At 33.8% G+C, this 18,074-nt stretch overlaps 1 protein-coding gene across 2 annotated transcripts in view; it reads right to left on the minus strand.

Moving 5' to 3' along the window:
- The window catches only part of PpD3 (protein phosphatase D3), a 43,327-nt gene that overhangs the window by 23,562 nt on the left and 1,691 nt on the right, over positions 1-18,074 (minus strand). For both annotated transcript variants that reach the window (XM_076458414.1, XM_076458416.1), the window contains exons 2-3: positions 13,791-13,960; positions 2,588-2,659 (exon numbers count right to left, since the gene is read on the minus strand). In XM_076458414.1, coding sequence (XP_076314529.1) covers positions 2,588-2,659; positions 13,791-13,960 — 242 coding nt within the window. The remainder of the gene's footprint in view (positions 1-2,587; positions 2,660-13,790; positions 13,961-18,074) is intronic.

Below are 18,074 nucleotides of genomic sequence, written 5' to 3' on the forward strand. Positions count from 1 at the left end.
TCAGAGCATCCAGGATATGACATGCCAGTAGGTGTGTGTGATATGAATGGACCCAGAAGAAGAGTACAGATATTCAAAAATAAATCAAATATGAATGGATGCCCTCTTGTTGAGTGATGTAAGAGACAAAGGCAAAATTGCTAGAATTGGTTATAACTAACTTGCCTCATAGCAAAGGTAGAAAATAATTCAAAACTCAATATATGGCAAGTAACTTCAGAAGATAGAAGTAAAGAGCTATTCAACCAAAGATCAATGATCTAAGATCTGGGAATCCCACAACCTGTCAGGGAAACATCTATAAAATGATGCAACTCAGTGACCAAGCTAAACTATATGTAGTTAGAAAAGAAAAGGGATAATAGAGTATAAGGGATCCTGACCAAGATTCCATTGAATGTGCAACAACCACTGAAAAACAAGCATGCACAAAAGGAAATTAGGACTTCTATGGAAGCCAAAATCACCAAAAGAAATGGAAAATTGCATGCAGTGAGAGAAGTAGAGGATTGAGCTTCAAAAACTACCAACTCCATTGATCTCATCCACAAAGGAAAAAGCTGGGCCTAATTTGAGAGAGCTAAAAAACACTCTCAAATGGGTGAGGTACTTGGTAAGAATGGGAAAATACTTCCCCAACTGGATTAGCCAACCCACACAAGCAGCTTTTCAGAAAAATAAATATATTTGCTTTGCATAACACCATTTTGAAAGGTCAGGTCTCAGGTTGTCAATAAATCCTAGTTAGTTTATGCAGTTTTTGTTACAATACATATCCAGAAGTGAAGACTACTGCAATTTACAGAATAAAGTTCCTAAACAAATTTGTCGGTATAAATTAATTATTGGGTTGAGGAATAATTCGTGAGCGTTTTTTCAAGTTAAAAAAATATATTCATAAATGAAACGCTTTCGCAAAATATTTCATGTCATTTGGTAGATAATTTTTTGCTCTAATAGATGGTGTGTTTGATTTTCATATGTCTTTAATTTTTGCTTTCATTTTCAGCTCATTAAATGGAATGTCAAGTGGACAAAATCGAGCATTTTCGACACCATCTGCTTTTCGCATTTAATTTCTTGCAATTTTGTTTAAAACAATGCATACTATATACCTAGGTATTACATGAAATAAAGTATCATAATAAATGTTTTGGGTGTAATGTGTTCATGCATTGAAGTATTGTATAGTCTTGCATGTAATGCTTGAATGAAATTATTTAAAAACGCTCACGAATTATTCCTCAACCTAATATATTGAAACTGACTGGGCAAGTAAAATGAAAACTTCTGATCCATAAAAAAACACTGAAACTCTATGAATAAAGAAGGAATAATGATAGAAAAAAATATATATAAATTTTTAAAACCAACATTATGTTTGTTATCAATTCTGTTGACCTTCAACAGAGAAAAGGAAACAGTCAAGGACGAACAGCAACAACTGTCTTGAGTCCGTAAAGGATTAACTGAGCCAAGAGTCGTATACAAAACCTTAAATAATACTAAAGAAACACATACCTTAATTAAACAATCAAAAACTGAACACTTTATAGTGATAACACAACTCTGATGTATCTTTTTATTTTATTTCATAACTTCACCACTCTTATATTACATATTATGGTTTTGTAATGTATTATGGTATTACTTGAGTGTGTATCTAATCAAAACCTGTCTTCATTATGTTATCATATAAATGCTTCAATGTTTACTGATGTAAAGAGTGCGGGCTAAAGGTGAACCGTAAATATCCATTTAAATATATGGAAAATACAATGACCTCGAACAAAAAAAAAACTTATACAGTTCTCCATTTCAATCATTAGACATCTAACATAAACATCATTTTGAGGGTTGCAAATCCTCAATGAAATTTGGATGAGTTGAAAAAATGTATAAATTATGGAGAAAATAACTTTTGCACATTTTTTTCTGTACAGTACATTCCTGATGGGAAGAAGGTTCTAACATCAGCAACACACAAAGCATTTTTAATTAAACATTTTTACAAATTTTGAATTTCAATAATTCTTTTAGCATTAATAAGAGTTCAATATAGTGATGTTTCTTGTAATTTCTCATTAGCTTTCAACAGTGTACTTTAATAAAATGTTTGAGACAGTGTACTTTAATAACATGATTGAGACAGTGTACTTTAATAACATGATTGAGACAGTGTACTTTAATAACATGATTGAGACAGTGTACTTTAATAACATGATTGAGACAGTGTACTTTAATAAAATGTTTGAGACAGTGTACTTTAATAACATGATTGAGACAGTGTACTTTAATAACATGATTGAGACAGTGTACTTTAATAAAATGATTGAGACAGTGTACTTTAATAAAATGTTTGAGACAGTGTACTTTAATAACATGATTGAGACAGTGTACTTTAATAACATGATTGAAACAGTGTACTTTAATAACATGATTGAGACAGTGTACTTTAATAACATGATTGAGACAGTGTACTTTAATAACATGTTTGAGACACTACCACAGCTATCACCAATAAATAAGATAAAGACTGCTGGTCAGTATTCTCTTACACAATACAAATAACTTACTCTACACTTACCGTTTCAAAATCTTTTAATGCTAGCTTGAATTTTCCAAGAGACATGTACGGTCCAGCACGGCGGTAGTAGCCCTAGATATTCAGAAAATAAGACTGAGTTAAAAAGATTATATTACAATGACACTAATATTGTCATGTTTAAGCACAAATCTAATTCTCTTATAACTCAAATATATCCTAGAAACCCATGAGTGAGAAACTTTGCAGCAAGATAGAGAAAATGCAACAAGATAGAAGGCAGGAAAACAGGAAAAAATGGAATGTGATACAAACCAAGTGAAATATGAAAAATAAAATTAAACAGAAATTAGCAAAGGTCCAGGGAATGGAATGTGACAGAAGCCAGGTGGATTTGGACGAACAGAATGTGATAGAAACCAAGTGAGATAGAAGGAATACAATGTAATATAAACTAAGTGAGATAGAAGGTATACAATGTAATATAAACTAAGTGAGACAGAAAGAAAAGAATGTGATAGAAACCAAGTGAGAAAGAAGGAATACAATGTAATATAAACTGAGATGAAAGGAAGAGAATGTGATAGAAACCAAGTGAGAAAAAAGGAGTACAATGTAATATAAACTAAGTGAGATAGAAGGAATAGAATGTAATATAAACTGAGATGAAAGGAAGAGAATGTGATAGAAACCAAGTGAGAAAAAAGGAATACAATGTAATATAAACTAAGTGAGATAGAAGGAATAGAATGTAATATAAACTGAGATGGAAGGAACAGAATGTGATAGAAACCAAGTGAGAAAAAAGGAATACAATGTAATATAAACTAAGTGAGATAGAAGGAATAGAATGTAATATAAACTGAGATGGAAGGAACAGAATGTGATAGAAACCAAGTGAGAAAGAAGGAATACAATGTAATATAAACTAAGTGAGATGGAAGGAACAGAATGTAATGGAAACTAAGAGAGATGGAAGGAATAGCATGAAATAGAAACCAATTTAGATGGAAGGAACAGAATGTAATAGAAACCAACTGAGAAAGGAGGAATAGAATGTAATAGAAACCAAGTGAGATAGAAAGAATAGAGCTCATAAGCTCAGACCACAAGCCATCAACTTTTGAGGAAACAGAAAGTTTAAAACATTGTATAGGTCAACTTTATTTTCCATGTGTAGACCCTAGAATTCCTGACTGTTGTGGCATTCACCCCATTCCTAAAGCAAAACATTTGTGAAAAAATAGACCAGATGACAACAGATGAATCCACATATAAGTGTTGTCCCCACAACTCCTTAAGGTCAAAAAATGATCCTAACTAAACTAGGGAATCCAGTGAATCAATGTTTATTATCCCTTGGTCACATAAAAATTATTAAAATAATCTTGTGTGCTTGTTTCAAAGGCATGAAGGATTCAAGTGATGCCTACATCCTCAAAACATGAAGGATTCAAGTGATGCCTACATCCCCAAAACATGAAGGATTCAAGTGATGCCTACTTCCCCAAAACATGAAGGATTCAAGTGATGCCTACATCCTCAAAACATTAAGGATTCAAGTGATGCCTACATCCTCAAAACATGAAGGATTCAAGTGATGCCTACATCTTCAAAACATGAAGGATTCAAGTGAAGCCTACATCCTCAAAACATGAAGGATTCAAGTGATGCCTACATCCTCAAAACATGAAGGATTCAAGTGATGCCTACATCCCCAAAACATGAAGGATTCAAGTGATGCCTACATCCCCAAAACATGAAGGATTCAAGTGATGCCTACATCCCCAAAACATGAAGGATTCAAGTGATGCCTACATCCCCAAAACATGAAGGATTCAAGTGATGCCTACATCCCCAAAACATGAAGGATTCAAGTGATGCCTACATCCCCAAAACATGAAGGATTCAAGTGATGCCTACATCCTCAAAACATGAAGGATTCAAGTGATGCCTACATCCCCAAAACATGAAGGATTCAAGTGATGCCTACATCCTCAAAACATGAAGGATTCAAGTGATGCCTACATCCTCAAAACATGAAGGATTCAAGTGATGCCTACATCCCCAAAAAGAGAAAAACATGTATGCAGTAGGAGAAGGACAGATAAGTAAGAGACAGGCTATGTTATATAGTGTGGAGCTAAATATAAGTCAGTTAAACCCAACTGATAAAAACATATATCTGCACACACACATTCAGACTGACAACATACAGAGATGAAGCAAGAATAGATATCTCAGATCTGAGAATGAAGCCTGCCTTGGTTACTTTCTGAAAGTAAAATCTGTGTGTAACATTCTGAAAATTAAAGATATGATGCCAGTGGTAACCAGTCATCTACTGAATGGGGTGTGCACAGGGTTAAATAATGGGTATAACAAGAATTATCTTGTATCATTCAGTACAGCCCATATGGTGCCTATGCTAGTTCAAAGGTAAAAACCCTGAATTGCAATATCTGACCCTTGTCTAATAATGATAGAGACTGGACACCACCACTATGGCTATATCCAACTATGTCAAACGTGGAGATCCACAATCCTAGTAAAAAATGTCAACTCAGATTGAGGAGTGAGTCACTTTTCAACCTTGGAGAATCTAGGCATTAATGTAACTGAGAAAACTGATCACCAATCTTCTGTCTTTTTAGGGCCAGTGACTGACAGGCCAATCTTCTGTCTTTGTAGGGCCAGTGACAAGTAGCATGATTCCCAGACAAATCCAATCTTGTTAGTTATAGAACTAAGTTCCAAAACCTGAGTATCTGCATGAAATGAAAACCCAAAAGATTTTGTGGAAAATGGTGGTGAAGATGTGAACTGAATGAGTAATCTTGACTCAAAGACCTTTAGTGCTCATGGATGGATCCATGAGTAAGGTTATCACACATACTAAAATACATAGAATTGAACCCCAACAGATCGTGAAAGCAGACGATAATCACCTACACCAATGGGGACAATCAAACACAGAGGATTCCTTAGACATGGGAACAAGTTGTTCTGGGTATCAATTTTCTGAGGTGCTGATGTTGGTACGCTCTAATAAGGGCAGAGCTGTGACCCCCTGTAGGAGCTGATAAAAGTTGAAACGTGAACAAAGGTTAATGTCAAAGCTGACAATCAAACCAATGTGCAAGCCAGCAATGGTTCCAGCTAATTACCAATGAAGTAGATAATCCCAAGTGCCTTCTAACAAAATTTAGCATTATGAAAACCACACACTGGATTTTTGAGTTGCAAGTCCATAGACTTACTGCTGTCCAAGAAGGAGACATTAATCTATTTAGAAATACTATAATCTCCACCTTAGAACCTCTAATTCTGAGGAGTAGGAATATAATTTGAGAGTCATAATATGGTTTTACCTGGCAGTGATAGGCTAAATCACACAGTTCTGAAAACCAAGACAGGTAAGGTATGTGTCTCCCTTCACGAAAAAGTAAACCTCCTTGCAAGAACCACAATGTCTGTGAAGGAAGTTATAATTTTCCAATATGGAAAATATATTTCCTCCAACATAAATAGCTATTCTTGTTTAGTTATGCCCTCTATATGCAAAAATATTTATGCATTCCACAAGCCTTTTACCTTCCCTCAACTGGAATTAACTGATTCTAATGCATCTCTCATGTGAATCATCATGGGTCAATCCAATACCAATAAAAGTGCAAAAAACTATCTTAATGCATGCAACTCTCCCTATCACTTTGAGTTTTGGTAGAAATAGGAAGCATCAGTGTTCAGAAGTTATACTTTTCCTATAATGGAAATGTATTTCTCATCGAGTGCATTACTTCTTCTCACATAAATAGCCTGAATCACACTGAATATATGGAGGGACTGATGCAAGAGAATGAAAGAGGCAGATCTGAAGGTCTGATGTGGGATACTATACTACTTCTGAATCAGGTATATTCTTCACCCATCTGATAAAGATGCATAGGTGAGTGAAAAACAGAGGAATACATCCAAGATAGAGAAAACTATAACCAGATACAGATCAAAACTATACATTATTTATAAAACTCAATCCCGTAAAATATAAAAGTGAATAAAACCAATGGATGCATCCTTAGGTGTACAGTGGCTACGGTGCAACCATATCCAAAACCCATGCCACTGGGAACTAACATTCTTGTGGTGGTAGGAAAGAAGATTATACTGTCAGTAAGTCAACTAAAACTCAAAACCTGGCTGCAAGGTATCAAAGTCCATGTTGAGGTAGGAAAGATCATAATGATTGTAAGTCAATTAAAATCCAAAACCTAACCATCTGCTGGGTGTAGAAAAGAGGATCATACCATCTTCACCTAAAGTACAACAGACTGAAAGGATGTTTGAACCTCACCAACAACTTCTGAACAGAGCACATGTGAATAAGAAAAACTGATATATCAATCTGTTATCAGAAAGATGTATACTTAATATAAATAAATCCCATCAAAAGTGAAACTGACCAGAACCAACCCAAAATCAATAACATCCTCCAAATAAGATAACCAAGGGATAGCAGAAAGGAAAGAACTATAACAATCCCCAGTACCTCCATTGTGACCCACAACACTGATGGTGTATAATTGAGGGGAAGATACACAAAAATAAACGTGTAAGGACATATGTTAATTGGATGGTTCTACTATAAATCCAAAACCAAGGCACTGGGAACTGACCTCTGCATGGATAAGGATGAGGGATCCAATTCTAAACAATAATTTTAACACCTCATTCCCTTTATTTTATTTCATAATGGAGAATATCATGTCATCTACAACAGCAGAACACCACTGCCATACTCTCAACTGAATGGTTTTATAATTATTTCCAATTTATATTTCATTATCACATTCAGAAGGATGCCTCCACAGTCCACCAACTCAGTGGCTTGGAACTGGAAAGTGGTATGGACTCTCTAACCCCACTAGAAGACAAGGGGGGTGAAAATGTAGTAGAGTCTGGTAAAAGATAAACACCAGAGATAGTGCACTGGATGGCCCTGAAACACTTTAAAAGCAGATCATACCAACTGTTTCAATACAAGACATATCTGAGATGGGTGGGTACAGTCCAGAATGGGCAAACTTGAGAACTAATTATATCAAGAGCAAACCTACCAACAATTTTGTGGATCACCCCATCTCAGTTGTGTGTGTACATTGCTTTGCCATCTGAATATAATGTGCAAAGCAGCATGGCATAAGTCATGCATATCACAAGCCTTGAGCTCCCATATACCTTAGAACTGATTCAAATGCATGTCACATGCAAATCATCATGTAATAACTCTCCATCAATAAGAGTGCGACACACTCTGCTGATGCATGTGATTTCTTCTATTCAATTCTACTAAACATCACTTTGTGCTTTGGTAGAAAATGGAAGTTGAAGTTTTCAGTACAGAGAAAGGGTGAGAAATAAGAAAGAGGTAAGTACCTGTCGGAAATATATTTTCAGTACAGGAAAATTATAGCCTCTGATCTGACATCTACATGGAAGTAGAAAAGAAAATCATAATGCTAGCAAGTTAATTACAATCCAAGACCAAGCCATTTGATGAGGGTAGCAAAATAGAATCAAACTCTCTTCACCTCAAGTTCATGAGACCACAGTGAATTTTGTAGCCCTCCAATCTGTGATCATGATGCAAGATAGCAGTGTGAGAAATTGATCAATCAATACAGAAACCCAACTTCTCCTATCATAAAGATGTTTTTGTAACATAAGCAATCTCACTCTCAACCAAACTAACAGGAACCACCCCTAGTACAATAACATCCTTGGTATAATAAGCATAAAGTATAGCATAAGAGGAAGAACCATATTACCTCCATCATAAACCACAACATAAAAGACAAATAAAAATATAATTGAGTGAGAACACAGATACACCTGTAAAACATGTCGTAGAACTTATGTTGATAAGTTCAACCCTAAATCCAAAATCTGGCCAATGGGAACTGGTATCCACATGAGAGTAGGATGAGGAATCCCAATCAGGGGGGTGAACTACAATTTTGATGGCTTACTCCAGTTATATACTGTGAAGAAGACATCCTCTTATACACAAGAAGAACGTTACTATTCTACTGTCAACTGAACAGTTTTTATCATTGAGCATAGTTGTTATCATTAACACATTCAGGATGATTCCTCCATGATACACCACCTCAGTGGCTTTGAACTGGAAAGTGGTAAGGACTCCCAAACTCCACTGGAAATAAAATGGGGAAGAAATTGCAGTAGAGAGTCTAAAGGAAAAACAGCACCCAAATAAGTGCTATGGATGACCATGAAGTGCCCATTTTGAAAAACAGGCATGGCAGAGATTGTCAGTTACCTCCTTCTGCTTCACCAACAAAGTCTATGGGTGAGAATGGTGCTTGTCAGTCACAATCATGAAACAAATATATCACAAGGGCAAACCTACAGGTTATCTTGTGATGTACCACATCTCAACAATGTGCACTTAAAGGTAACAAAAATTAAAACTTATAGTGTAGATTTGACTATTTTTAAATATACCTTGTCAGGTACCACTCTTCAGAGAGAGAGATACAATGAAAAAAAAAAGCCCATGAAAAAGAAGAGATATAAAAGTTAACTTACTCAGTCACAGTCTCACTAAGGAAGAATAGTTATGGGCAAAAGATAACTCAAAAATGAAGATAGTACATGTACTAGTACACATGCTCAAATTATCTCCTCCAAGGAATGATGAAGATGAGAGGTCAGAAAAAATGTAATGTACTTGATTTGATTACAAGACACCCAGAATTAAGTACGGGAAGAGTAAGCCAATTAAATTAAAAATTGAACCCAACTGGTCAGAATGTAAGGAGAAAAAGTCACAAACTGAAGATGTCTGCCAAGTAATGAATAGAGTGGGAATGAAAAGGAAGCCATGCAGACTATATACCAATGAAGAACACAAACAGAACATTTGTTTGGTCTGGATCTGACCAAGGATAAAGTTGGTAAATGGAAGAAAGGGAAATTGGAGAGGAAGAGAATCAGCCTCCAAGCTACTGAATTACTGAGAAGATCAATCTGGATAAAGGAGAACATATTTGGATATTTGGACTAAGTGAAACATCAATGGAAAATAAATCCAACCTTAAGATCCAATCCACAGGTAAAGAAGAAAAGTCTTGGAGGATGGATGGAAAATCTAGCATGAGAACAGTGATTCAAAAGAAGGTAAAGTGGAACAGTAAAAAACTACAATAATATCCCAATCTAGAAAGTATCCCAATGTGAATGACTAATATGGAAAGAATGTAACAAAAGGGAAAGGATGGGAAAAACTTTATGGTACAGGAAAAAACATATAGTGTAGGTTAAGGCAGCCCGATAACTCACAACATAGCAAACAAAGGAGGAAATCCATAATATGATGAACTGTAGATCTGGTGGGTGAAACTCCTGACCCAAAATCCAAAAATAAAAAATGTTCCATTGTTGTTGATAAACATCTCTAGAGGAAGGGTGAAAAGAACAGGTTAAGAAAAAAAGCTATTTTTTTGACTAAACTGAACCCCTACACCACGGACCAGATAAAACCAGACATGAAAATAAAAAATAGGAATAGCTGAAAGAAATGTCAATGATTGGGGTTGATGTAAAAGGGAGGGAGTAAAAGAAAGATATTAAAAATGGACAAATTGGAGCTTGAAGAAGCCACAGGAACCATGGTTGTGCCAACCAAGAATGAACAGAGAAGGAATGACAAGGAAAGGGATGAATGATCAAGTTCACCCTGTGAATAAGACAGATAAGAAGATTAACATTAAAGTATTTGTTGACATATCTTAATTAAAACAGTGACAGCCATGGCAACAGGATGAGGAACTGGACACCAAAACAGAAGTAATTTGGTATTGAGAGGCATAACAAATGCATCCAGATGAGGAGCATAGCCACCAGAAAACAAATGGATTGAGAAGCCACTCCATTAGATAAACTTTGTCTATATGAGAAAGTCAATCTTTGAAAATACTGAATGTACCTGGAACACAGCATGCAAAGATATGAATACTAAGCATGTGGGCTAATAAAACAAGATCCAAGGTCTGACCATAAAGGTAAAAAAGGAATGGATGACAATCTAGATGATTGAGATAAACAACCATTGGGAACTGTCAGAATGAATCACGATCAGAGAATCCTCAGGATCTCCATGGATTGCCTCAGGGAGGAGGTATATAATATATACTAATACTGTAGGAGAGTCCACATGGTAAGACAAAGGTGGAAAAATTGGGTGTGAGATAAACAAACAGGATATCAGGGTGCAACTCTGAACACACATGGACTAAATCAATTCTAACTGTTTAAGAGTATAGAAAAGAATATTCAATCCGAAGATAAAGTGATACAAAGCCCAAAGAGGACAAGGCATGCTGATACTCTCAATCACCTGAGAATCAAAATGCTAAAACTGAATCCTAATATAAAAAGAAGGGAGGGAAACCAAACACTAATAGGAGGTGGTATCATGTAACCAAAAGAGTCAGGAATCATACAAAATCAGAGAAATGAATAAAGTAGAACATTGCCAAGAAATTATTATGAAATTAAAAGCTTTTTCACCATTAGAGGCACAAGAGGACGCGGCAAAAATCAGTTGGTGGCCAAAGGTTGTCAAAATCCTCATCAACCTGAATATGTTTGGCAAGTTCAGGAGGAACAGGAGCAAGATAAGGAGAAGCAGGTTCACTCATATAATGATCAATATCATGGAGAATGATAACTGATAAATCCACAGACAAGTCATCCCTACCTATTGCCTCTGTGAGTATGCTAGCAGAAAATACGGTATCTGGAGTGGTAACTAGAGCTTTGAAATTCTTGTAGAAAATTGAAACTTTTGATGTGTTGCACTTTTATTGGAGGAGGCTGGTTACATGATGATCTGCATGTGATACACATTTAAGTCAGTCAGTTTTAAGGTACATGGGAGCTTTGAGGCTTATAGCATGCAAAAAAATGTTTTTCATACAGAGGGCAGCACTGAATGATAATAAATATTTATGTGAGTGAAACTTTATTTCAGTAAATCTTAACATTTCATCTGTTCTTTTCTCTACCTTAACAAGGTACAGAGACCAGGTCCATTTCACTGACCTAGTAAACACCACACAATAAAATCTAAATTTTTTTTTTCTTTCTAAAATGATTGCACATTGTAAAATATAACTACACCCTATCCTTAAACCAACAGCTAGTAATCTTCAAATCTTTTGGTCATTTCCACTTGTTTCTTTTCAGCTGTAAAAACAATTTATTACAGAAACACAATAGTGTGTAAAAAATGACAGAGTTACCAGCATTCTTTATCACATTACAAGCATGGTGTAAGCATTTCTTTATTAAACTTCATTTTCAATAAAATTTCTGGCCTAACAAGATTCTAACTTTTATTCTTGAGTTACTTTTTAAACGATAAATAAAAAATATACATATAAGAAATGTAGTCCTCATGACTTGTCTTTTAAAAGTTTTTGTTCTCAAAGTATAAAAAGAATATTAGTCCAAATTTTAATAGAGTTGCTAGTGATACTTAATGCAATTTGTTAATCTTTTACAAATATGCAACTTAGAAATGTGAATATAATGTCCTAATACTACTATAACTTAAATGGCTTTTTAACCAACCTATAATTAAAATAAACTTTGCTAGCTGGTTTTGGTGATCTCATTAATAACAACAACAAAACTGTCAACAAATAATTCATAACTGTTGTTAGATTGACTTAGTAGAAAATGCAGTAAATTAGAATATCTTCTTTATTTTCGTTAAAAGACAGGATGTGGGTTCGACTTTCTGGTTTATACGACTGTAACACACAAAGACTGAAGGCTACACATTTACTTTATATCTTAGCAATATCTGTACTACAAGTATTTAATTTATGACTTAGAGAGTCATATATGGATAGAAAAACTCTAACATGAACAATTTGGATCAAATCAGTGATGTCGAGAAAACCCACTTGTCTCGAATATAGAGTTCTAAGGCTATCTAGCAGGCTTCAGCAGTTGGAACTTCTGTAAAGAGGGATATAACATTGAAACTGGCCATTAAGGTTTTATAATTAAGTTGATTAGACTTGAAATTAAAAGAGTCTTTGATGAATGAGCTAGCTGATGTTACATATTTGGAGAATGCCCATGCTATGTATTTACCAAGATTGTAATTAAACGATTCATATGTGGACATTATTGGGCGTAATGGACAATCTGGTTTATGAGGTTTGGAGATGCCATATATTTGTGGTGTGCGTGAGTCAGTTTTGCATAGGTAGGAATAAAGTGTTTGTGAAATTGTGTTAGCTTTTTTCATTTTGGAGAAACAAGTAGAAAAATGGAAACCAGATTCAAAGAACACAAAAAGTCACCTTCACACGTTTTCAAACACTGCAAGTCAAATAAACACAACATAACCATAGAAAACACTCAAATACTAAATAAAGAAACAAACATAAACAAACGCAAAATTAAAGAAGCCTTACTTATACAATAACTTAAGCCCAAAATAAAGCAATACAAAGGAACACCTTTATATCTATATTAAAATATAATATAATAAATAATAAAAAAAAACATAAAATTGTATATTCAAACATCTAAGCCCACCCTGTACATTCTGACACTCATTACACAACCCCCTTTCAAACATGTGGTCAGCTTCCGGTCAGTTACCTCTTTCTTTGTGAACCTGACAATGACCGAAGAAGGTCGAAACGTTGTTCACTCCTCTACATAAAAAATTTTCTCAACCCAAACGAGCCGTTTTTACACATAAATTTGGATTAAAGAAACATTACATGATACATAGTACTTCGTTTTGATATTAAGAAATTAAAATCTGAATTGAAAACTATCCTTTAATTCCAAGCTTATTTATGTAGAATGACAATAAAATTAAATTTTGAATGTAACTTTGTAAAAATATCATAAATTTGTACTTTATGTACCAGTACAGACAGGATTAAATAAAACATTCATTTTATTACATTACTTACCCCAGTAATAAAACAACTTTAAATGAAGACTATAAAATAACATTAAATACACTACCTAACCCTAGTTTATTTACCACATTAGATATTTATAACCAAAATCCATTACAAATGTGACATACAGTAAGATAAGTATTCAATACTTCTAATTATAACTGACAACTTTATACTCACAGAACACAACTATAAACAACTTCAATGCTTATTAAACTCTAGTTCACCTTAATGTAGTTCTTGTCAAGCTCAAGAGCTTTTGAAGCATCATTTAGGGCAGAACCAAAATATTCACTTTTCAAGTATGCAAAGCTACGATTTCCATAGTAGACGGCAACAGATGGATTGAGCTCTATAGCCTGAGTGTAGAAATCAATTGCTTTGTCAAACTCTTGTTCTAGAAATAGAAAGAATCAGTATATAAAAAACAATCACCGTTTGAATTTACTTCCACTAAAAGAACACTTCTATTAATTTTTTGCTCCAAGTGTAAGTTATGATTCTGACATTCTTTCACTGGCTATGAAAGTGTGTTATGTTTATGCTAATAAATCAATTTTTTCAGATATTTAAATCTTTCTAATGTAATTTTTTCAAAACACTTATAACAGATAAATTAATGCCATACCTTTCTTTCAGATGTTAAGTTTTTATTATACTTACATTAAGAAGAGCTATGAAGCAAAACTGACAGATTTTACTTGTTTTTTCAGGAGCAAATAAAAGTACATTAATGAAGGTACTTTTTGGTTAACCATTAGGAACAGTCAGCTGTAATACTGGAAATGTAACCTTGAATATCAGTACTTTTTTTTTTCTACTAACTAACATAATATTGTGGAATGATATTGTATGAATTATTGTGTAGTTGTTGTTCAGTTGTGATTTAGTTGTGGTTTATTTGAGTTGTTTAGTTGTGGTTCAGTTGTGGTTTAGCTGTTGTTTAGTTGTGGTTCAGTTGTTGTTTAGATTGAATTCAATTTTGTTGATATGAAAGAAAACAGTTCAGTTTACCACTTTGGTTTGTTGTATTGATGGCTGAAGGATGTATTGGAATATTAATTGATCCATACTATAAAAAGTATTTACATTTCAACAGAATAACAGAGGCCATTCTATATTCACAGACAGTTCCAAACTACATAAGAAGTGTTTTTGTGTTTTTTTTTCAACCTGATCTTTAAAATACTCATCCAACCTTCTCAAGATGAAGCCAACTTACTTGATCTGAAAAATAACAGCTTAACTGAATGTTCAAAGGGTTGGTCTAGTGAACCAACTCCATAATTTCAAACTTATGAAGGGTATCTACATAAAATGTAGTATGCTTTTAGCAAAAACAATACAAGTTTGTAATACACAAAATATCTGATGTATTATAAAATTTTTGTTTTAAAAGTATGTCTATAAAACACCACAGTCTGACAAGTCAGAGTACAAGTGATGGTCATGTGACCAATAAACATACTTATGTCTTTTATTAAATTTGATAATTTTATCTCCACAACACCTTAATTGCATATCTAATATTGTTTAACAAGTATTTTTCTATTTTCATATAAACAGTTGCAAAATCAACAATGTAGGAGTAACATGCAATGTTGATAACCCAAATGCATTGTACCACACTGTATAGCTCTCTGTACAAGGTCAGGGGATTCACATTTTGTCTCTCCTGTGCTCGTGTGGCTAATGCACATCGTCCAGAAGGTTTAAGAAACTATAAGAGCTATGCTTAAACCTTACAAGCCTGCAAGAACAACTAATGTTGTAACAACCAACATCTATAACTTCTTTTACCATTACCAGTATCATTAAATAAAATTATAAACAGTGAGAAAGAAAAAAAAAGACATAGAACAAAACTCCCCAGCATCTGATTGTCACAATAATCCAATAAGAATTCACTTAAAGACAATAAGAGGTCTGTTGGTCATAATAATCCACTAAGGATTCATTTAAGGACAACAAGAGGTATGTTGGTCTATCAAGACAGTCCCATCCACTTGTGGCAATAATCCACTAATGAATCATTTAAGTGTGTTTGTGTTTTTCTTATAGTAAAACCACAAAGAACTATCTGGTGAGCCCACCGAGGGGAATCGAACCCCTGATTTTAGTGTTGTAAATTCCGGAGATATACCACTGTACTAGTGGGGAGCGAATCATTTAAGGACAACAAGAGGTCTGTTGGTTTATCAAGACTGTCCCATCAACCTGTGACAATAATCCACTATGAATTCATTTAAGGACAACAAGAGGTCTGTTGGTCTATCAACACTGTCCCATCAACCTGTGACAATAATCCACTATGAATTCATTTAAGGACAATAAGAGGTCTGTTGGTCTATCAAGACTTCCCATCCATTTGAAAAAAACTTAAATCCAGTCCTGATTACTTAAATGTTTATCAAACATTTCCTTAAAACTTACTGCACTTACAATATCCAAAGTCAACCTATTTCAAAGGCCAACCACCCTATTATAAAAACAAAACTAAGGTGAATGATAACTTGTAACAGAGAAACATCTTAATCTCACATTTGAATTAACATAAATGGTTTACTTACTGAAAATGGTGTGGTTTTATCCCTCCACGTATTGTTCGGTGGTATTTAGGGCTATTGTTCTAGGGTCTTTAGGGCTATTCTTCTGTGGTTTTTAAGGCTGTTGTTCAGAATTAGGTTTGATGTTTTATTGTATGTACAGTATGTAATGTTGTATTTGTTCCTAACTTTCAGAAAGCCCACTTGGAGAACATAAGATTTGTCACTAGTGAATTGGGATAGTGCCTTAAAAGTTGATGTGGAACAGATTTTAAAATTCTTGAAAAGTAAATGTCATCATGGAACTGGTTTTAGCTCTCACTATATGCTCAGTCCAAGAGACCAAGCTCATAAATATTTTATGTTTGTTATAAATTTCAAATTATAACCTTCTAATACAGGAAGTTTATCTTCATAAGACTTTAGTGCACAAAATATTCTTTTTAAGTGTTAAGATATTTTAATTTCTAATTTTCTCATGCAATTTCTTATCTTTTTGAATGTTAACTATCCAACATGCAAAATAATTTTGATTTTAAGGTCAAAAATACTTTTATGAGCCAGAAAATTGTCAAATTTCACATGTAAAATCTTTATAACTTCCTAATAACCTCCAATTATAAAACTTTCTTTCAGAAAAAGGCTGTACTTCATCTATTGTATTTCTGTACAGGTTGTAACAGATTCACTGTTATATATTTATTTTTAGTATCTATGTTTGTTTCATATTGGATATGCACCATGAGGACGTGCACGTGTCAATATAAGTTATGTAATGCCATCTAGGCATGAATGGAAGGTCAAAGTAATAAAAAATAATAAGTATATAGCATTATGAGACTTAAGGGATTTCAACTAAACACTTGTAGTTTTGTATTATAATATGTAGTCATTCTAGTAAAATAAAAGCATAATTTATATTTATTTCCCAATTTTTTATGATGGTTACAAGGTTGGTCAATTGACAGACCCCTCATAGTATAGAAAATAACAAAATGTGAAGTCTTAATTAAGTCAAACATTTGAAATGTATTCAGGAAGTTTTACAGATTATGCAAATAATATTTCATATTTGTGGGATGAAGAATCATAAAATGAAATCACTTTGTACTCAGACTAGAAACAAAACAGGCTCTATATTCACAAACCTTCAGTAAATACATTTAAAAATCTGATTTTTTAATGTAAGAAAAACTTGTAATGTTTACAAAAACTCTACCAAATGATGTGGAGATACATGTTGTATCAAAAGTAATAGTGCAAATGTGAAGACAAATTTGTGTATATTATACTGAACCCACAGTTAATAGGTGAGTTGAGCATATGAAAAGCAAATTGATTTTAATTACAACAAATGCAAGGTAATGCACATAGTATATCATAATCTCAAAAACTTTAACAATGTCATGAAAAAAAGGATGTTGGTGTTTTGGTTTATACGTCTATTTTAAGTCATAAAAGCATGTGCTGTTGCTACTGGTAAGGTTTTGAAATTGTATATGCAGAAATACCAACTACAAAACAGATTATACTGTTATTGTGTATGTCACTGGTTAGGCTTCATTTGGATTACCATCTTCAGTTGTACCTTTAGGTGGACACTGAATTGTTGGATAAAGTTTAGAGGAACGTTACTAGGGTGATACTTGAGATTCATATAAAGATAAGTATATCACTGAAATTCTTCTTTTGAATAAAATAAGAAAGGATCTGATTAATTTGTATACGGTTGTTAAAGAAACTGATAATGTTGGTGCTTTATCATTTTTTTCCCTCATATTTGATGATGAGAATTGTAAGACTAGGAGACACAAATAACAATTCTGGCAGGCTAGAAGTTATCTTCAATTAAAACAGCTTTATTTTTCTAAGAGGATGGTTAGACTTTGATATAGTAGCAGATACAATTAAAGGAAGACTTGATAAATAGTTAAATAATACGAGCTGGCTTGTGTTTCAAAGATT

This window comes from Tachypleus tridentatus, chromosome 9 (genome assembly GCF_004210375.1).
Source record: "Tachypleus tridentatus isolate NWPU-2018 chromosome 9, ASM421037v1, whole genome shotgun sequence".
In the NCBI taxonomy this organism is placed as follows: domain Eukaryota; kingdom Metazoa; phylum Arthropoda; class Merostomata; order Xiphosura; family Limulidae; genus Tachypleus; species Tachypleus tridentatus.